A 22,464-nucleotide genomic window follows, 5' to 3' on the forward strand; every position below is an offset into this window, starting at 1 on the left:
AGCGGCGCAGCCACAAGTGGCGGCCGGCCAGCCGGGCGGCGCGGAAGAGACGCCAGCGCGCTTCCGGCGGGCGTGGGCGGGGCCTCGGGCTCCTTCCCGGGATATCGGCGGACGCATGGCAGGTGCGTGCGGCGGCTCAGGTCCCCGGGGCTGGGAGGCTGGGAGAGTCCCGGCTCGGCCTGCGGGTTGGGCCGGAGTCCCGGAACGTCCCGGTGGGAATGGGGGTCCCTGCCTTGGCCCAGCCCAGCCCGCGGGCCTCGCGCCTGCTCGGCGGTCGGCCCGGGATCCCGTCAGTTTGGCCGAGCCTCGGTTTTTTTCACGCGTAGAACTACTTGTGGGGAGAGGACTGTCAGCAGATCCGGACGCCCAAATTGTAATTGTCATTGTAAACAATGACGAAAATTAGCGGAGTACGTTGGGTGCCAAGCCTTGCATGCCCAGCTCCTCCCAAAACCTTTCCCTGAATTTCCCTCAGGATTACCCGCAAAGAGCTTTTTGCTTGTAATAAAAGCTGTCGTTCAGCGAGTGCTCACTGTGTGCCAAGTATTGTCCCAGGTGCTTTATGTGGGTCAGCTCGTTTGAGTAGCATGGGGACAGGACCCGTGGGCAGAAAGGGCTGCATTTTTGCTGTAGGAAGCTGGTGGTTATATGCTTACTGGTCAAGAGGGAGGAGACGTGCAGGGAATATTATATCGTAAATGTTTCTCTGAACTTCTACTCATAAAACTACTTTCGCAAGATTCCTCTGGTGCTTATCGTTCAGTTCAGTATTAACTATCGGTGAGATTTACAGGCAGTCATGAGACCCTTTAAGAATGTAGCAACCAGCACATACTTGATCCTTGTTGGAACTATGTAGGCTAAAGGTCAGTCTTCCGGGCTTCTGTCCCTCATCATAGACATACTGGTCTTGCTTAGTTTTTCAGACTCACCAAGCTCATTCTCACATTAGGCCCCATACTACTGACCTCTCATCATTCAGGTTCTGGCCTAAATGACATCTCTTCTGGGGTTCACTCTAACACAAGACCCCGTTTTCTTTTCCACATGGCACTTAACACGATCTAAATTGATCATGGTCATCTGGTTGTCTATTATCCACTTCCTCTTTGGAAAGTAAATTCCATGAAAATGGTCCTGGTATGTCTCATTCAGTCACTTGATCCCCCATGCCTGGCATATTGTTGGTGAGTTGTATAAGTAAAGAATGAAGGGATATTTATTTATTTATTTTTATTTTTTATTTTTTTAAAGATTTATTTATTTATTTGAGACAGCGAGAATGAGAGAGAGAGAGTACATGAGAGGGGGGAGGGTTAGAGGGAGAAGCAGGCTCCCCGCTAAGCAGGGAGCCCGATGCGGGACTCGATCCAGGGACTCCAGGCTCATGACCTGAGCCGAAGGCAGTCGCTTAACCAACTGAGCCACCCAGGCGCCACAAGAATGAAGGGATATTTAAATAAGCAGAGCCTTAAACGATACTAGGAGTTAGCCAAGTGAGCGGGGACATACATGGACAGGAGAAATATTCTAGATCAAAGTCAGAACTTGTACAGAGCTAGCCCTAAGGCATAGAGAGCAACCTGGGAGAAGCTGGAGAAGTGGTAAACAGGACTTACATAACAGGCTGTGATTGTGATTTATAATAAGAAGTAAATGTTAAGTCTTTGTCCTGTTCTTGGCAGAGAGGTAAAACCCTTGGTATTTCCGAAGTGTGAGAGTGAGCAAGGTGTCTTTTGTTAGGTTGATGGAGTAACTTTTGGGAAGCCCCTAGGTAACCTTTGGGTGGGGGCTGGTTCCCACGTGCACACACACCAATCATATGATTAAAGGGTTGGAACTTTCAGTCCCACCTACCTCCCCCATGCTCCCAGGGAAGAGGGGCTGGAGGTTGAATCAATGGGCAGTGCCCAGTGATTTAATCAACCAAGCCTGTGTAATGAAGTCTCCATAAAAGCCCAGAAGGATGGGATTTGGGGAGCTCCAGTTTGGTGAACACATGGAGATTTGAGGAGAGTGGTGTGCTCGGAGAACATGGAGACTCCATACCCCTTTCCACATACCTTGCTCTATGTATCTCTTCCATCTGGCTGTTTCTGATAGAAGAAATATACGTATATATATGTATAATTATATATATATTTGCTCTCCAACTAAGACCATAAATTTGTTAACTTTAAACAGAGCAAATTTGGGACAGGCAAGCTATGGTGAATTCTGGCAAGTTGGAAGAGACAAAGGGAAGGTCAGCTTTCCTTAGGTTTTAGGAGGAAACTGGGGAGAGTTGTAAACAAAAGTGTATTGGAGAAGAACAAGAGTTCAAGGTTGTAGTGGTTTTTGCACAGTGGTTTCTCCATTGGCTATAGGAGGTGGTTAGTGCATTATTGCTGGAGCTCTTCCTTCCTTTTCTTAAAAGCAGGAGATAAAATTCCTATGTGAAGTATGTCCTCCCTTGTTGAGATCATTCTTACCTTCTTTACTGCTGCTGGTTGTGCAGGCTACAAGTGGTGTGCGTGTGAGCAACCCCCTCTCCAGGGCTTCCCGACTCCATTCTTAAATGAGGTTTCTTTTATTTTCACATTTCCCCCTTGTGATCAAGGTCTTTGCTCAAAAACATCACTTTATCAAGAGTCAGGTTTTCTGCATTTAGTGGCTTTGTCCACTTTCCTGGTTGTCCTGTCCCGTGTCACAGCGAAAGTGTGTAATGACTGGAAACCACTGAGGCCATGTGTGAATGACAAGAAAGGGTAGGAGGGAGACCTCAGCACTTAGCATCTAAAATCTCTATCTTGGGGCGCCTGGGTGGCTCAGTCGTTAAGCGTCTGCCTTCGGCTCAGGTCATGATCCCAGGGTCCTGGGATCGAGCCCCACATTGGGCTCCCTGCTCAGCGGGGAGCCTGCTTCGTCCTCTCCCTCTGCTGCTCCCCCTCCCTCTGCTGCTCTCCCTGCTTGTGCTCTCTCCTCTCTCTCTCTCTCAAATAAATAAATAAAATCTTTTTTTTAAAAAAAGGCAGAATTAAAAATAATATGACAAATCCAGTATGACAGTTCTAAACCAGGAGCTCAAACCTGAAGGTAACCAGCTAAATAGATCAAAAGACTAGGGGTCATTAGGTGAAATTCATTGTCGTTAGTGCTCTTGTTCCCTGATCTTGTGTAAGTGGGTTTCTGTTTCTCCAGAGGTATTTATCCAGGTGCAACAGGTGGTATTTCCTACCACACAAATGCCTCCTTGTCCAGCAAGTAGATTGTCCAAAACTCCTTTATTTATTTATTTGAGAGAGAGAGAGCAGAGCAGGAGGGAGGGGCAGAGAGAGAAGCAGGATCCCCGCTGAGCAGGGAGCCTGACAGGACGCGGGGCTCAATCCCAGGACCCTGAGATCATGAGCTGAGCAGAAGGCAGACACTTAACTGACTGCGGCACCCAGGCGCCCCTGTCCAAAACTCCTTTAGCCAACAAGTCACGTGGTCGTTGTTGGGCTGTCTTGCTTTGGCTGTGGAGTCACCTACCTCTCCTAATGTTAGGGAGAGATTTCTGATCATGTGTTCACTGGCACTTACTCCGACCCGAGGGGAAAAGCCTCCCTACAGAGGTAAACCAGGAGTCATGTATGCCCCCTGAAGTTCCTGGTTAAGAGAGCCGTGGAGGCCTAAAGGGGCAGGCTGGCGGAGGCCTCTGGTTTGTGATGAAAGTTAACAGTAAACAATAAACATTGACTTCCAAGCTGCCAACTGTCTAAGCATTCCTATGCCCATGGGAAATGCTGTCCCCTGTAAACAAAAATGAAACCAGGTGGTGCACGGGGGACTCCAGGTAAGGTCTGGATATTGATAGATTTATTAGCTGGAATTTCCTGATTGGCCTTTTCAAGCCAGGGATTGGAGGAGTTGGGATGACATCCTGTGAGAGGCCATTCCTTCATTAAAGGGTCTTTTCTAGAAACTTTGCAAAGAGGCATAAACTTGTTTGTATTTGCCTCGGGTGCAGGGAGACAGATCACACTTACATAAGGAAAAGAATGTGGGATTGTACAATGGCAAAGATGGAGGGATTTAACTAAGCTAGTATGGTTACAACTAGGGAAAGGCTGAAACAAGTATGGGAATGCCGGCCATAATAGCCTAACTGGATAGGTAACATCTATAGGCTTGCAGGTGTCATCTACAGTGGCATTTGGGACTACAAAGAAATTGGTTAAAGGTAAGACCAGGGGGTCTCTGACATTGTGAACAGATCAGAGCTTCTGGTGACAGGTCCAATAGTCAGAAAGCTTTCCTCCTTTTGTGGGGGATTGGGAATTGCAATTGGGGCACTGTCTTTCCAAGAGAGGGTGAGGGTCGTGTGGGTGGCTCAGTCAGTTGGGCATCCAACTCTTGGTTTCGGCTCAGGTCATGCTCTCCAGGTCATGAGATCGAACCCTGCAGGAGCCCAGTCCTGCCAGAGACTCTTACTTCGCCCTCTCTTTCTTCTTCTTCTTCTTCTTCTTCTTCTTTTAGAGAGAGAGAATGTGTGTGCGTGTGCATACAAGCCACGGGGAGGGAGGAGAGAATCTCAAGCAGGCTCCACACCCAAGATGGAGCCCAACGCGGGCCCCTTCATGCTCTCTCTCTCTAATAAAAATAATAATAATAATAGCCAGAGAAGCTGATAGGAGTGTAGCACCTAATAAATTTTGGACATAAGACCCATTTAAAATTTTCTCCCTGCTAAAATTCGGAAGCCACATTGTTGCCATAACATTACAGAATTGTGAGCCACTCCTAAGGCATATCGGCTGTCAGCGTAAATGTCGGCAGTCGTGCGCTTGGCGGACGTGCCCGCCACGTGAGGGCGTACGGCTCAGCTTGTTGGGGTGAAGTAGCCAAAGGTAAAGGTATCACTCAGTTACTTCGGAGGGAGTTGCAAGTGCGTATCCAGCACAACATTCGCCATTTCTACCTCTCACATAAAAACCATCAGGGAACCATGAGAAGTCAGCACCATCCAAAGGATGTAAGTCATCGTGGGAGGGAGTCAGGAGGTGATCTGTCAGAGTCAGGCATGAGCAGGGAGGTGACTGCCGCGACAAGGAGTTCTGGGAGGGGTGGTTAGAAAGAGGATTTCGTAGGAGAGAAACGACTGGCTGGAGGGTGGTGGGTGTTCAGGAGGGCTTCTACTGCGTGGGGCACGGGGATGGCTACAGGGGTCCCAGGACTATCTCCTCGCTGCCCTTAGCCAGAAGGGTGGTGGCAAGAATGGCTCTGAGGCAAGGTGCCTGGTGCCACACGGCCTGTTGTTGGCTGTAATGCCCTATAGGGTCAATGGTGATCCCCGTGTTTGGGGTGAGTAACCCCAGGGAATTCCCTTCCTTTTCATATATAAAAGGGAAGTTGATCATTGGGATGGCCAAGGGCAGGGGGATTCATTAAGCTTTCCTTTTTTTTTTTTTAAGATTTGATTTATTTATTTGAGAGAGAGAGGGTGAGTAAGCAAGAGAGAGAGAGAGCGCACCAGCGGGAGGAGGGGTAGAGAAAGAGGGAGAAGCAGACCCCTTGCTGAGCAGGGAGCCCGGTGCAGGGCTCCATCCCAGGACCCTGAGATCATGACCTGAGCAGAAGGCCGACGCTTAATCAACTGAGCCACCCAGGTGTCCCTCATCTGGTCCTTTTAACTAGAAGATCCACCCAATAATGACCTGGAAGATCCGCCCAGTAATAAACACAGAGTTCAAGGCTATCCAAGTAGATTCAGTGTTTAAAGGAAGACCAGAATTTTCTTTAAAAACAATTTGGAGAAGCACCTGGGTGGCTCAGTTGGTTAAGCATCCAACTCTTGATTTTGACTCTGGTCATGATCTCAGGGTCATGAGATCAGGCCCTGCATTGGGTTCATGCTAAGGTGGAGCCTGCTTAAGATTCTCTCTCTCTAAAAAAATAAAAACAAAAACAAAAAATCCCCACAGTAACTTGGAGCCAACTATAATAATCATGCATGGGTTTTTGGGTTTCTGGGTACAAGCCTGATTCATAGTGTGTTCAGCAGGTTGTGGGAAAGCCCTAGGAATTGTCTGGTAAAGTCATTTAGTGCCTGCAGGAGCTTGATCATGTAGCAAGATGGGATAGTACCCCATCTGTGGTTCTAGAGATCCCTCCATGTAGCCGGCGCACGAGGGTGCGCAAGCACCTGGTTCCGGGCTCCCAAACACACCGGGCTTGGTCACTCGTCACAGAGAAAATCCACAGGCAGAGAGGTGGGTGGTGGGGACACAAGAAAGGAGTTTATTTCAGCGAGGCCGACACCGGGAGGACCACGGACTAGCGTCTCAAAGACCGTCTCCCAAGTGCTGAAGATCCTTGCAGGTTTACGTAAGGAGAACGTAGGGTGAAGGTGGGTGGGTACGTGCAGGGGCAGCGAAGGTCCAGTCTCATTGTTCTGGGCTCAGTCCTGAGGGGTCTTGCTGGCTCGGGGCAGTCCTTGTTGCTTGGGGGCGCGGGGTGGTTTCGATTCCCCTCACGGGAGGCTCTGCCAGTTGGCTCTTTCTTGTGTTAAGAGATAAGCTGAAAAGAAGAACTTAGTCATGTAGGAAGTACTGACTGAGGTCAGAATGGAGGCCCTTGACGTCCTCTCTCACCAGGATTATCCGAGCGGCAGAGTTCATCCAGTGCTCGGACTGGCCCTGGACAGCAAGCATATGTAATAGCGGATGTGAATCTGAGAAACCCAGTTGATAAGTTTGAATCACCATCTTAAATTACTCAGCAAATCTATGAGGATCTAAGGATCCTTAGCAAATCTGAGAGTCCCAAATCTCACTTTGGGAGAGTCTTTGACTATAGGTCCTAATTCACCCTTAGTCCAGGGCACATGACAAAATAGGGGTTTGGCATTTGGATCCTCGGAGGGTCTGACTTTAATGGGGCAGGTTTTAATGGGTTTGGGAGAAGAAGGGAAGGACGGCCAGAGAGGATTGAATGAGGAAGTTCAGGGTATAAAGTAGGTGGGGGTCGTGCGGGAGGGCAAGGGGATGGTGGCTGTGTGCTTTGCGTAAGATGGCTATTGAGCACCCTTTGCGTAAGAGACCAAGAGGACAGGAGGGGAGCAAGAGGCCTCAGAAGATTTGTGTCTTCCTTTGTTTGCTGCTCTGTTAATTTGAAATCAGTGTTTTATAAAGAGGCTACTTGAGAGTCCTGAATCTGTTTAGAAGCCTCCAGGTACCCATTAAATTGGGTATTCCATGGAGTCTGTTTAATATTAGAGTCAGAGCTTTCTAATTAGGTTTTTTTTTATTATTTTTTTTTTAAAGATTTTATTTATTAATTCACGAGAGACAGAGAGAGAGAGAGAGAGGCAGAGGGAGAAGCAGGCTCCCAAGGAGCAGAGAGCCCGATGCGGGACTCGATCCCAGGACCCTGGGATCATGACCTGAGCTGAAGGCAGACGCTTAACCATCTGAGCCACCCAGGCGCCCTCTAATTAGGTTTTGAGAAAAGTTTTTTTTGGGGGGGGGTTAAGAGTTCCCCATAATGGGCATTGGAATTTTAACTCATCTTTGGTTAAGTTGGTCCATTTAGTCAAAATGCATTCCCACCAACAGTTCACGAGGGTTCGTTTTCTCCACATCCTTGTCAACACCTGTTATTTCTTTTCTCTTTTTTTAATTTTTATTTGTTTATTTGAGAGAGAGAAAGAGAGCAAGCACAAGCAGGGGGAGGGGCAGAGGGAGAGGGAGAAGCAGGCTCCCCGCTGAGCAGGGAGCCCGATGCCAATCCCAGGACCCCAGGATCATGACCTGAGCCAAAGGCAGACGCTTACCTGACTGAGCCCCTCTTGTATTTTCCATACTAGCCATTCTGATAGATGTGAGGTGATATCTCATTGTGGCTTTTGACGTAGGAAAGTCATTACGGTTCGAAGCCAATGGCCAAGAAAGAATTCTTGAGACATCTTTGGTGCAAAAAGGTGGTTTTATTAAAGCCTGGGGACAGGACCCGTGGGCAGAAAGGGAGGCACTGGGGTCATGAGGAGTGGCCCGTTATATACTTTCAAGTTGGGAGGGGGTAAAAAAAAAAAAAAAAAAAGAAGGGGGGCGCCTGGGTGGCTCAGTCGTTAAGTGTCTGCCTTCGGCTCAGGTCATGATCCCAGGGTCCTGGGATCGAGCCCCACATCGGGCTCCCTGCTCAGCAGGAAGCCTGCTTCTCTCTCTCCCACTCCCCCTGCTTGTGTTCTCTCTCTCGCTGTGTCTCTCTCTGTCAAATAAATAAATAAAATCTTAAAAAAAACACAAAAAACAAAACCTTAGTCATGAGACCCTTCAGATGTATAACCATGGGCCATATGCTTGGGGGGGTGATTGCCAACGTGTATCTTGGGTTTAGAGATAAAGAAAATTTCTACAGGAATTTTTATTTAAAGTAGACTTACAGGATCCTGGGGGGAGGGAGGGGTCAGGCTAAGGTTGCCTTTTGCCCTTTGCGAGGTATTAGCATTGAGGCGGCTGAGTTCCTGGAGGAAGGTCTCTCTGCCTGTTTTAAGGACTTGTCAGTGGGCTATAAGTAGTAAGGAAATTTAATAATTTTTCTTTTGCCTTTGTTTCCCACATCAGTTTTGATTTGCATTTCCCTGATGATCAGTTATGTTGAGCATCTCTTCATGTGTCTATTGGCCATCTGTATGTCTTCTTTGGAAAAATGTCTATTCAGGTCCTCTGTCCATTCTTAATTGGATTATTGTTTTTTTGGTGTTGGGTTGTATAAGTTCTTCATAAGTCAGTCAGAGAAAAATAAATACCATATGATTTCATGCATATGTGGAATTTAAGAAACAAAACAAACAAAGAAAAAAGGAACAAAAAAACTCTTAACTACAGAGAACACGTTGATGGTTACAGGGGGGACGTGGTGGGGAGATGGAACAGGTGATGGGGATTAAGGAGCGCACTTGTGATGAGCACTGGGTCATGTATGGAAGTGTTGAATCACTATATTGTACACCTGAAACTAATATAACACAGTATGTTAATATACTTGAATACAAATAAGTAAGTAAATAATGCACGTGAGAGGGACCATAGCTTTTTAAAAATATCTTTTATTTCTTTTAAAGATTTTATCTATTTATATGAGAGAGGAAGAGAGAGGGAGAGCACGAGAAGGGGGAGGGGCAGAGGGAGAAGCAGAGAGCAGGGAGCCCTATGCGAGACTTGATCCCAAGACCCTGGGATCATGACCTGAGCCAAAGGCAGACACTTAACCGACTGAGCCACCCAGGTGCCCTAGGACCATAGCTTTTAAACATAAAACCAGATGGGGTACCAGAAGGAGGACCCTCCTGAGAGAGTGTAGAGAGTCAAAATCCCATTACTCAAAATCTGAGGTTCAGAAAAGAAGCGAGTACTTTAAACAGATCCTGAATAAAGTCGGGTGCTCCACCAAAGGGAGGGCTCGAAATCTGAGAGACCCTCCAAAGGGGTGAGCACGAAGGCTCCACACAGACGCCTTGCTCAGGCCTGAGGGTCTTCATCCCCTGGGGTCCTCTCCTTTGGATCCCACTCTGACCTCCAAGTAATGTAAACTTTAAACAGAGCAAAGAGGGGCACCCAGGTGGCTCAGTCGGTTAAGCGTCTGCCTTCGGCTCAGGTCATGATCCCAGAGTCCTGGGATCGAGTCTCGCATCGGGCTCCTTACTCAGCAGGGAGCCTGCTCCTCCCTCTGCCTGTGCTGCTCCCCCTGCTTGTGCTCTCTCTCTCTCTGTCAAATAAATAAATAAAACCTTTAAAAAAAAAAAAAGGAAAGAAAGAAACAGATGGCCTTGAACAATACTATGGATTAATTGGACCTAACAGACATACAGAAAACTCCATCCAGAAACAGCAGTTACACCTTCTTTTCAAGGACATATGAAACATATTCCATGATAGATCACAAAACAAGGCCACAAAACAAGTCTTAAGAAACTTAAGGGGACATCTGGGTGGCTCAGTTGGTTAAACATCTGCCTTTGGCTCAGGTCATGATTTCAGGGTCCTGGGATTGAGCCCTGGATCAGGCTCCTTGCTTGGCAGGAAGCCTGCTTCTTCCTCTCCCTCTGCCACTCCCCCTACTTGTGCTCTCTTGCTTGCTCGCTCTCAAATAAATAAGCAAAATCTTAAAAAAAAATAAAATAAACAGAGCAAAGAACATCTCTAAGTAAAAAATGAGTTTAGGGGCGCCTGGGTGGCTCAGTTGGTTAAGCGACTGCCTTCGGCTCAGGTCATGATCCTGGAGTCCCTGGATCGAGTCCCGCATCGGGCTCCCTGCTCGGCAGGGAGCCTGCTTCTGCCTCTGACCCTCCCCCCTCTCATGTGCTCTCTCTCTCTCATTCTCTTTGTCTCAAATAAATAAAAATTTTTAAAAAAAAATCTTTAAAAAAAAATGAGTTTATTCAGGAATCGCAAAGGAATTGCAATTCCGGACAATTCGCTATGACGAATCATAGGCAAGTCGGAAGAGACAAAGGGAAGGTCAGCTTTAATTAGGTTTTAGGGGGAAGTGGGGAGGTGTTGAACACATGTTCTGTGGAGAAGAACAAGAGTTTGAGGTTAGTGATTTCTCATCGGCTGTAAGTGGTGGTTGATGCATTGTTGCTGGAACAGGGAGGGATCTTCTTTTTCTTAAAAGCAGTAAATGAAATTCCTATGTGAAAAATGTCCTCCCTTGTAATAATGCTTATCTTCCTCCTTCCTGCTGGTTGTGCAGGCCACAGCAAGTCATGTGTGTGTGTGTGTGTGTGTGTGTGTGAGAGCTGCCCTTTCACGGCTTCCCAACTCCATTTTAAATGAGGTTCCTTTTATTTATTTTCACAAATTTGTGATCCATTGTGTTTCTTTTACTCCCTGTCAGCAAACCCTCTTGGAAGCACAACGCCCAGAAAACCTGTCTTATCTGTCAGTGCAAGAAAAATTAAGGACAATGCAGCTGATTGGCATAATTTAATATTGAAATGGGAAGCCCTCAACGACACAGGTTTTGCTACTGCAAATAATATTGCCAACCTGAAAACCAGGTTATGGTAAGTATGTGTATAGAGCTCCTCAAGCTCTGAGCCCGCACCCTTGGTGATTGGGCACGAGTCTCCTGGGAGTCGTTTAGGGTGGGAATGGTAGTCTTTATCAACATGCGTGAATTACGTTATATTAAGAAGAGCAAGTGGTAAAATGATGTATGCAAGTAGAAACTGTATATGTATGTCCATTTTAAATACAAAATTATGCTACCTGTCATTCATTGTTATGTCTGTATATGAAATTATGAAAATGGATTGGAAGGACACGGGCCCAGCTGTGAAGCTCGCACCTTTAGGATGGATGCGTGTTGGGTGGGAGATCAGCAGGCCTCTGATTTCACAACATTGTGCTTTGTTTCTGTGATGTTGTGATTGATAGTAAGAACTATCTCTTTGGTCTCCCTCCCTGTTCCTGGCCTACAGCTCCTAAAACCCCTCCGACTTCCCAATGGATAAGAGCAATAGGAGCATCCTCTGTTCTAATATTTGGTCTTTTGTCCCCCAGAATGGTCCAGGTGAAAGGAGTGTCCTGTTATTCATAACATGTCCCTTCCAGCCACCCCTGAGTTCATGCTAAGGAGGTGACTTCTGGAAAGCCCCATGGGAACCAAGCAGGGCATTAGAGAGCGTGAACTTTCAGCTCTACCCCCTCACCCCACCTCAGGCAGGGGGAGAGGGGCTGGAGGTTGAATGATACACCAGTGGCCAATGATTTAATCAGTCGTGCCTACATAATGAAGCCTCCACAGAAACCCAAAAGGTTGGGGTTTAGGGAGATTCTGGTTTGGTGAACAGTAACACCTCTCCATGCTGGAAGGGTGGCCCCCAAACTCCACAGGGACCCAAGCCCCTGTGCTCAAGATCCTTCCGGACCTTGCTCTATGTACCTCTTCATTTGGCTGTTCTCTCATATCCTTTAATATCCTTTGTAATAAACCGACAAGCTAGTAAGTAAACCATTTTCCGGAGTTCTGTGAGCTGCTCCAGCAAATCCTTCAAGTCCAGGGGGGTGGCTCGTGGGAACGTCTTATGCACAGCCCATCGGTCAGCCACAGCTGACACCCTGGGCTTGCGGTTAGTGTCCGGAGTTGAGCGGGGCCGGTCTTGTGGGGCCGAGCGTTGACCTGTGGGATCGGTCTGTCTCCAGTAGGTAGTGTGCCTACCTCCGCCAGGTGGTCTCTCCAACAGGTAGAGTTAACTGTGGGAAGGGCCGCAGGCTGTGAGAATTGCCTGGTGTGCAGAAACCCCCTCCCCACCTGTGCTGACCAGGTGTTGGAAGTCCGGTGGAGGATGGGGAGTAGAAGAGACAGAGGAGGGTATTTTTCCTTAGCAATTTCTTTTTTTTAAGATGTTTTATTTATTTATTTATTTATTTAATTTATTTGAGAGGGAGAGAGAGAGCACAAGCTGGGGAGGGGGCAGAGGCAGAGGGAGAAGCAGACTCCCCACTGAGCAGGGAGCCTGACGTGGGACTCAATCCCAGGACCCCAGGATTATGACCTGAGCCGAAGGCAGACGCTCAACCAACTGAGCCACCCAGGCGCTCCCCCTTAGCAATTTCTTTTTTTTAAGATGATTGCTTGATTGACATGAGAAAGAGAAAGCGCATGCGCGTGCGCGCACAGCTGGGAGAGGGGCAGAAGGGAAGAGAAAAGCAGACTCCCCGGTGAGCAGGGAGCCCGATGCGTGTTGGGTGGGAGTCCCAATGCGGGACTCGATCCCAGGATCCTGGGATCATGACCTGAGTGGAAGGCAGATGCTTATCGACTGAGCCACGCAGGTGCACCCCCACCCCCCTTAGCAATTTCTTTAAAAAAGACAAAGGAGTCCTCAGAAAACCTGTTAGCGGTTGCCAATTCTGATTGGAAGGTTTGCTTCATTATTCTTTGCACTTTCCTGCATGTATAGTTTCTTATTTCTCAAAGTCATAATTCTGTGTTCCTCTGTCATTGTCCGCAAGCCAGAGTCGAGCGTCTCCACTGCTGTCCCCTGGCTCAGGCCCTTTCCCGGCACACGTGTCCCGCTGCTGGCCCTCTGCTGCCTCTTCCTCCCAGGGCCCGCTCAGCAAGAGACAGTTCTTGGCCTGCCTGCAGAAGGAGCTCTCTGATACTGTCTCTTCTGTTTTTATGTTTAATTTTTCCCTGAAGTGTTGTGACCACGCTAGATTAATTTCATGCCCCACAGGCCACAGGCTTCGAACCATTCCCAGAGGGTGAACTCTGGGGAAATGGTCATGTCTCGTTCATCTTTGTGCGCCCAGCACAGAGCCCTAGGCTAAGGACGCTACGGGGCTGCCTTCAGCCGACTCCCCCCAGTACAGAGCTGGTGGACTGTTCATCGTGCTGGTGAATAATAAGTAAGCATACGTTACAGCCCCGTGAAATAACACCTGGGCCAAATGCCTGACACTGTTGCCTGGAGATGGCGCTTTCTAGGGTCTGCCCTCACGAGACGAGGTGCCTCTCGGGGTGTACGTGGTTCGCACTCTTCTCCATTTTGTCCAGGAGCGAAGATGCGGCCGAGTTACAGAGCAGCCCAGCTTCCGGGGAAGGTGCGGACAAGACGCTTCCGGAATACAGCAAGGAGCTAGAGACGCTGTGTGAGGAGCTGCAGACCACCTTTGATGCTTTGGTGAGATCCAGAGCCCCCGGCCACCTGTGCTCGCAGTCACCGAATCCTGGGGGTGTCCTTGGGACTTTCTCGGTGCCCGGCAGGTGTCCACGCTGTGGGAGACGCTCTCCCCCAGACACCTGCCTTTCCCTCCTCGGCCTCCTCCACTTGCCCCCTAAATCTCGATGCTCCCCAGGATGCTGTCCTAGACCTTTGTTCTTTCTGCCGCATGTGATGTCTGGGTCCATCTGACCCCCTTCGGAGGGCTCCACATGGTAAATATTGTGGGCTTTGTGGCCCTACCGTGTCTCGTCACCACTCGGCTCCACCACGTAGTGCATCACACGTGGTACAGAAGTGAATGGTGGTGTAGCCAGCACACAGGGGTGCACGAGCCCCTGGCTCCAGGGTCCCAAACACACCAGGCTCGGCCACTCACCGCTGAGAAAATCCACAGGCAGAGAGACGAGTGGGGGGGACACAAGAAAGGAGTTTATTTCAGCGAGGCCGACACCGGGAGGACCACGGACTAGCGTCTCAAAGACCGTCTCCCAAGGGCTGGAAAGACTTGCAGGTTTATGTAAGGAGAATGGGGGACAAAGGTCGGTGGGTACGTGCAGATGGGCGGTAAAAGGTCGATCGTGGTCGTCATGGGGGGGTCACACGGGGTCTTGCTGGCTCTGGGCGTGTGGGCTATGTGAGATCTGCTTTCTTCATTTGTTTCCACGTTCGCGGCCGTGTCCCTGGCAGGTGAGGGCTGCACACGGAGCTCCTGACCAGCAGGGACTGGGCACAGGCCAGATAAGCGATTGAAATTGGCAAAGTTCTCAGTTATGGAAGACTGCCCACTTGTTTTGTTTTCTTTTTCCCAAATTAACCCATTCTATTAGGGCAAATATTTTTGTTTGGGGAGCCTGGGTGGCTCAGTCGGTTTAGCGTCCAACTCTTGGTTTCGGCTCAGGTTGTGATCTCAGGGTCGTGGGATTGAGCCCCGTGTCCTCCTCCACACTCAGTACAGAGTCTGCTTGAGATTCTCTCTCCTTCTGCCTCTCCCCCTCTCCCCCCCTCTCCCCCCCTCTCCCTCCCTCTCCGCCCCTCTCTCCCTCTCTCTCCCCCTCTCTCCCCCTCTCTCTCTCAAATAAATAAATAAATCTTTTAAAAATATGTTTTTGTTTGAATAAAAAAGCAGGTGCATGTATTGTTCCTAAAAGAAAAGAAACGGGGTGGCTGAATTCCAGTATTACAATAATTTAAACAGCCAAAAAGCTACACGTGGTGCTCAGTCAGCTGCACTCCAGCCCTGACCGCCTCGCTGTGTGTCGTTTTGATGAGCCACCACCTCCCACCAGAGCCTCTTCATCTCTTGTTCCCTTCCAGGATAAAGCCTGTCACAGAATCTCAAAGCTGTGTTAGAACGAGAAACATTTTCAACACATACTAATGTGACTTTTATAAAATGTAAAAAAAACTCTGAAAGGATTTTGTTTTTAAATGTCACTTGGCTCTTGTTAGATCACACGTTCTCATTTGTAACTGTGGACATAGGCCCATCAGGAAAAAGTTTCAGAGGAGAGGCCGATGGGGAAGAGGGGGTGTGCCTTTCATTTCAGGCACGCCAGGAGTGATTGGCTTTGTTTGTCTGTCCTAGGTTCTCCCCATTCTTAAGTGGCAGGCTGGTACCCTGGACCCCTTCCTCAGCCCCACTGACCTGCACTGAGGAGGGGCAGCATGGGAAGATGTTAGCAGGGAGAGTCAAGATGCAGAAAACCCAGCCGGCAGGCTCGATGAACTGGGCAGCAGCAGAGGAAAGGTGGGGTGCCTGCCCTTGGTCCCTCTGACCCGCAGCACAGGCCCAAGGTGAGGCAGGCCAGGGGAAGGTAGCCGCTGGGTTGTAGGTGACCACCTGCTCGTGGTCAGCCGAGTTCCCAAGATCTTCAGATAAAGCCTGGGCTGTGTCCATGACAGCCAACAAAATGATGGGCCCACCCATCAACGCGGACAGAGCCAGCATGGATGCATGTTTGGACGGGGACGGGCCTTGTCAAAGAGAAGTAATTGGGGGAACTGGAGTTTTAGCCCAGGAAAGGGGGAACCAGCAGACAAAACAGCCACCATCACAGCCAAAAGGCTGTCCCGAGAACAGGAAATGGTCCACTGGTTTTTTGAGGCCTCTGAGGGGATAAGGGAGACCCCGGGACTGGCAGAAGCTTTGGCTCCCACCAGAGAACAATGTTGCAAGTCCCGTCCAGAGCTGGAAGGGGCTCCCACGGAGCTGGTGTGTCCCGTGGTGGGAAATGTACCCCCAAAGGGCTGGATGATTACTCGGTGGGTTCATCACAAAGATCATGGAGGAATTAACTCCTGGGTAGAACTACATCAGTGTACGTACATTTCACCCATTCTTAGGCCTACCTCACAATTTGTATTAATCCTATCCTGTTTATTTACTTAACGTTTTTCTGTAATACAATTAAAATCACATTATACACACGTTAGCTGAATATTGCTTCCCAGCCAAAGTCTTTGAGCCTGGGGCTGACTCCCTTTTTCCCAAGAAGGGAAGTTTTCTGTCTTTCAAAGGCACGTAGGGATGGGAGGGAGAGGCACACGGGCCCGAGGCGAGCGACCCAAGTTGGAAGACAGGCTGCACCGTGTGCCGCAGGGTTACCAATGCCGTGGCCTGGTGGCTTTGGGAAGAGGCAGGCGCCCTGGTCTCTATGGTCTCCCCAAGCCACAGTGTGCTGCTCCAGTGGATTAATTCTCTGTATTTTTTTGTGAACACTTGATTTTTTGGGACAGTCTCCGATTTACAGGATGGTTGAGCAGGTAGTATGGAGAGTTCGAGTAAACCATCCCCAGCCCGCACCCCATGTCAGACATTACTGTCCTACGTATCACAAACATGTACACAAACATGTATGCCACTTTGTCATAATTCATGAGCCAGCACTGATACGCTGTTACTGAATGAAGGCTGTGGTCTATTCACATTTTCTTACTTTTTCCCCACTGCCCTCTCTCCACGCCGGATGCCGCAGTGAATGTAGTCATCATGTCTCCTCGGGCCCCTCGTGGCCGCCAGTCTCACAGACTTCCCTTGGTTTTTATAACAGTGACAGTTTTGAGGAGGATGGGTCAGGCATTTTGCAGCTGTCCCTCACTTGGGGTCTGTCTGATGACTTTCTCATAATTTGGCCGGGGTTGTGGGTTCTTTGGGGGAGACCGCAGAGATGAGGTCTCATCACATCCCGGCAAGGGCGTGGACTGTGACCACGCCCTGTCGCTCTGGGTGTTGACCTTGACCGCCTGGCTGAGGTTTTGTCAGGTTTCTCTGTAAAAGGAGCTCCCTTCCCGCTGTCCACACAGCCCACGCTGAAGGAGTGGGAAGTTCTGTCCCACCTCCCTGAGGGTGTAGCATGTACATAAATTATGTCTGTCTTCCCCCACCTGTGAATTACTGGACCATGCATTTCTAGCAGTGTGGACTCATGGCTATTTGTTTTCCACTTTGGGTTGTAATACAGTTTTGTTTTGTTCAAATTGTTCCTGCTTCGGCCATTACGAGTTCCGTTGGCTCCTATGTCCCTTTGACAGGCTTCCATCATTGTGAATTTTTGGTACGCTTCCTTACTTTCTAGCATTACAAGATGTTCTAGGCCCATCTTGTGTATTTCCTGCCTCGGTTCTAGGATCAGCCATTTCTCCAAGGAGCCCTGGTTCCTCTTATTGGAGGATGGTTTCAGAAACCAAGATCTGGGTGCCAGCCATCAGGCACTGAAATCCTCTGCTCCAGGGAATTTATTCTATTTTGAAGTGGTTTGGAAACAAGTTCTCATTCTATGTTCAAAACCAAAAGTTGATGTGATAAGGCTTTTAGTATTATTTGGCCTGTTCCCCAGCTTTTGGAGAGAATGGTTTCCCAGACTTGGCTTTAAGTGTCTTTAATGAATTTGACCTTGGCAGGGGGCTTTGAGGCAGCCCTTTCCCTAACGTGGACGAACATTTTGCAGTTTGGTCTGTGGGAGGAGGTTGGGCTGGGAGTGTGCGCCTCCGTTCATGCCCTGCGGGCTTAGGGCTGCCCACCGTGCATAATCTGTGTCTCTGTCAATGACCGAGCTGCGCTTGGCACTGCAGGCCTGTCGGGCCTTCAGGATTTTCCTTGCTGTCCTGATCATTTATAAGCTTTTCTTTGCATTAGGTGGCAGGATGCAGAGGACAGAGGATGGCATGCCAAGAGATGTGGGGTCAGGAAGCCTGGTGTGGGGTGCTGGCTCTGACCTTCCCTAACTCAGCAGCCCTGAAAATTGTCCCACAGCTGTAATACAGAAGTGCTGAGTCCTACCTCTTGGTGTGGGGCCAAGTGAAAGATCGAACCTACAAAGATTGGGGAAAGGAATGTAGTCCCTTAAACATCAACATTAACTAAACTTAGTGCACACCACATCTGGCATAATTAGAGAGTGGCTGAAGGACCAAGTGTAAGGAATTCAGATTTTGACAATTTATAGATCTCTGTGTATTCACCCCTGTGCACATACGTAGGGGTTAGAAATGTGGTCTTAGTGGGTCTGTGCTGCTGAAATCTGGGATCTTAGTTACTCGGCCCCTTTATGTAACAAACCCTTCTATAGTCCTTCTGGCCACCATGTTAGCGCTTTGTCAGAGCTGTCTGTGCTGGCCATCTGTGCAGCGGGGACAGTGTCCGTGTGTCCCCTGCAGTGGCCGGGCTCCCCCGCAGAGCCCACCCTACCGGAGGCATCCATTCTCCCCACTTCCTGTGTGAAGTGTGAGGGGCTACCTTTCACGACTACCGTTTCACAGGCAAGGAAACCGAGCCTCGAGGTTTCAGTAAACCCAGAGGCAGTTAGTAAAAGTCAGAAATGAACTCATGTAATACCCTTCCTCCTCTCATTCCATAAGAGCAGAGCCTGCCTTGTGATTCCTCCAGGTGTTTTGTTTTGTTTTGTTTTTAAAGATTTTATTTATGTGATAGAGAGAGACACAGTGAGAGAGGGAACACAAGCAGGGGGAGCGGGAGAGGTAGAAGCAGGCTTCCCACCAAGCAGGGAGCCCGATGCGGGGCTCGATCCCAGGACCCTGGGATCATGACCTGAGCTGAAGGCAGACGCTTAACGGCTGAGCCACCCAGGCGCCCCTCCTCCAGGTGTTTGGGACTAAAAAAATTAGTGCCTTCGGAAATCTTAGGGAAGTGGGACTCAGAAAGCTCTGTCTTTCCAGCCCTGGAAATCCAGGGGTTATTTCTGATGTAATCCAAATGAATGAGATCGTAGCCACTGTCTGGCTCCATCTGCCTGGAAATGTGCTGCACGTGGAGTGAACAGTGTTATTTGACTTTAGGTCTCAACAGATTTGTACCTCTTAGCTTTGAAAGCTTACAGTTATTGAATCTGAGACTGGAGTCAATTTCTTTTCTTTTTTTTTAAAGATTTTTATTTATTTGATAGAGAGAGAGACAGCGAGAGAGGGAACACAAGCAGGGGGAGCAGGAGAGGGAGAAGCAGGCCCCCCGCCGAGCAGGGAGCCCGACGCGGGGCTCGATCCCAGGACCCTGGGATAATGACCTGAGCCGAAGGCAGACGCTTAACGACTGAGCCACCCAGGTGCCCCTGGAATCGATTTCAAATAAGGTTCTCCTATTCCCAATTAATACCTTTTCAGGCCAAAATACAGATGAAAATGGAAAAGCTGTCCTCGACCACCAAGGGGGTTTGTGAGCTGGAGAACTACCATTGTGGGGACGGGAGGCATCGGCCACCCCTATTTCACACGTGGCCCACAGCCCATTTCTGTAAGTAGTTCTCTCTGCATTGATTCTCAGGAGTAGAAATTATGGGAGTATTTGCGTACTTGAAGAACCTGACAGAGTTTGAAATTCAATTCAAGAGGATCTGTTGGAAGGGAAGGAGACTGGGGGCATCTTAAAATGGGCCTTTCTTCTTGGCTCTAATAATTAGCAAAGAATATTAAATGTAATTAGAGACACATGAAGCAAGGTGCCCTTATTAACCCTTTAAAACCAAGTGGTCGGGGCACCCAGCTGGCTCAGTCCACAGAGCCTGCGACTTTCAATCTTGGGGTTGTGAGTTCAAGCCCCACGTTGGGCACAGAGATTACTTAATAAAAAAAAATAGATAACCTTAAAAAAATGGGTAGAATGAATTCCACCTCCTGTGCAGAGGCAGAATTTTTTTTTCCTTTTTCGGAAAGATAGGTTTTGGGGCACCTGGATGGCTCAGTCAGTTAGGCATCTGACTCTTGATTTCAGCTCAGGTCTCGATCTCAGGGTTGTGAGTTCAAGCCCAGTATTGGAAAAAAAAAGATAAATTGAAGTCAGTTTAGCCACCCACTGGAAGACTATTGGGAACGTGGAATCCATTAAGTTCTACAAGATCAGAGTTACCTTTTTTTTTTTTTTTTTAAGATTTCTTTGTTTTAGGGAGAAAGCAAGTGTGCACGTGAGAGCAGGGGAAGGGGCAGAGGGAGAGAGAGAGAAACAAACTCCCTGCTGAGTCCAGAGCCTGACATGGGGCTCGATCCCACGACCCTGAGATCGTGGCCTGAGCTGAAATCAAGAGTTGGATGCTTAACCGACTGAGCCACCCAGGCACCCCTCAGAGTTACCTTTAGCTTTGTTAGTTCAAAAGAAGGGCCTAGCTATTTGATGCCGATTTGAAACCTCACTTTTAAATAAGGAAGAAAAGAGTAAAACCATTTGATGTAATGTGTTATTGGAATATTGTCAGTTTGAGGTGAATCTGCTGTTTATAGTCATCACAGGACCGAAGAGTTGAGCAGAAAAGGCTACTTATTAATTTCATGACACTTACCATGCTAACTAATCCTACTGGTCTGCATGAGCCAGAGTGATACAGACCCACCTGGTCCTTCTTTATCTCTGCGCTATTGCTGAGTCTAGTTTTTTTTTCACACATTTTATTTATTTATTTGACAAGAGACAGAGAGTACAAGCGAGGGGGAGCGGCAGGGAGAGGGAGAAGCAGGCTCCCGCTGAGCAAAGAGCCCAACGTGGGGCTCAATCCCAGGACCCCGGGATCATGACCTGAGCCGAAGGCAGACGCTTAACCGACTGAGCCACCCAGGCACCCCCTGAGTCTAGTTTTCAACGAAGAGCTTTTCAAAGTGGCGCCTCACACCCAGGCAGGAGCAGTTCTGTGAACTTGTGCTATTAAGGGGAGACGTTTGTTTCAGATGAGGTTTCCCGCCAGCTGTCGGACATGTACCAGAAGGAGCTTCTTCTGAAACGCACGGTCATTGAAGAGCTAGCGCACACCACAGACCACGACCTCACCCTGAGCTACTTGTCAATGTGGCTGCACCAGCCCTTCGTGGAGACCAACAGCAAGCTGCTTCTGGAAAGCATGCTGCTCGAAACAGGGCACCGGGCCCTGTGACCTCCCAGCACAGCCTCAGAGTCTGAGCCCCCAGGCTCCCGACCACTGGCTGCTTCTGTGGCACCCATGGTGGACAGTCTTTCACGTAAGACCCGGAGCTGTGGTGTGGCCACCCTCCGACCTTAGTGTCTTCCAGACTGGATCAGTTCAGCGGCTCCCTGTGGCCTCCCCAGACGCCATGCTGCTGGGAGCCATCCGCCACACGGCGTCATCTGCACCTATTGTGAACCTGTCACCCAAGGGGACTTCTACATGAAATAAAGGAGTTCCTCACCAGAATGACTGAGTGATCTCGTTTTTGTAAATTAGCTGTATTTATATGACATTTATGTAGAAAAGCCCTGGTTCGGTATTTTTACTTTATACCTAGTATTTACATTTTTCTGCACGTTAGTTTTGTAATTACAACTAATGTTTAGAATACCATAGAGCTAACTGAGTAATAGAGAGCGGCTTCATGAAAACTCCCTACAAACGTTGCCTGTATCTGCAGACTGAGGATGTGCCAGGCACATGAAAGCCACATGATTCTTCAGGCACAAGTCCTAGAGTCCGACAACATTTGCAACCAAATCCTGGGGGCGCGATCCTACCATCTGCTTCCCAGAGACAAATGTAAGGAACGTTGTGCTACAGCATGGATGTGATACGGACACGGGATGTAGCCTCCTCTGACTGAAGCTGCAGCGTCCCAGAAACAGGGAAAGAAGGAAAATATTCCAATAAAGACCGTACACGACAGGGATTTCGTTTGGGAGAAAGCGAGCCTACCTCGCTGTGTAAACTGACACCTCAAAAGCACTGAAAGGCAACATATCTTAGTATCTCCTTCCTCTGTCCCTGTGGACTCACTGATGTCTCTCTACCATAAAAGCTGCCCCTCAGACATCACGCAGCCAGGAAGCCACGCGGTTAGCATGGGGCAGACAGGGTGTTCTGCTCCAGGCCGCCCTGCCCGGCAGGCTGTTGTCATGAGCCCCAGAGGCAGATGGGCGGGACAGGGCCCCGAGGTCCATTGGCAGTTTTATGTTTCGGACGTACTTAAAAAATAAATGCTCTTCAGGGCACCCAGCTGGCTCAGTCTGTGGAGCATGCGACTCTTGATCTCAGGGTTGTGAGTTCAGGCCCCACGTTGGGTGTACTTAAAAAAAAAAAAAAAAAGGGCAGTGAAGGACTTAATACCGTGAGCAGGCCTTTCTAGGACATCCCATGGGTTCTTGATGCCTCATCCCCAGACACCCAAGTGGCCCAGGGGAACTAATGGAAAGGGTTGACATTGCGAAGGACAAACAGACACAAAAGAGCTAAGTGACATTATCTGGTGGCATTGGTGCAGAGATCTCTCACGAAATGGAAGAGGCATCAAATCAAAGGATGACCCCTCTGGTGGTTGAATTTGCT

The 22,464-nt window shown here is 48.9% G+C and overlaps 1 protein-coding gene and 1 long non-coding RNA gene across 2 annotated transcripts; both read left to right on the forward strand.

Moving 5' to 3' along the window:
* Position 1: 1 nt before the first annotated feature.
* On the forward strand, positions 2-21,342 carry CINP (cyclin dependent kinase 2 interacting protein). Its single transcript, XM_081829882.1, has 5 exons — positions 2-122; positions 10,858-11,026; positions 13,525-13,651; positions 19,310-19,439; positions 20,861-21,342. Exons 1-5 carry the CDS (start codon positions 116-118, stop codon positions 21,061-21,063), a joined length of 636 nt encoding a protein of 211 aa, XP_081686008.1. The 5' UTR covers positions 2-115; the 3' UTR covers positions 21,064-21,342.
* On the forward strand, positions 158-10,593 carry LOC145723349 (uncharacterized). Its single transcript, XR_014148271.1, has 2 exons — positions 158-7,255; positions 7,458-10,593. It is a non-coding gene; the product is annotated as an uncharacterized LOC145723349 (long non-coding RNA).
* Positions 21,343-22,464: the final 1,122 nt, after the last annotated feature.

Source organism: Leptonychotes weddellii, chromosome 9 (assembly GCF_054177405.1).
Source record: "Leptonychotes weddellii isolate Sample4059 chromosome 9, ASM5417740v2, whole genome shotgun sequence".
NCBI lineage: Eukaryota > Metazoa > Chordata > Mammalia > Carnivora > Phocidae > Leptonychotes > Leptonychotes weddellii.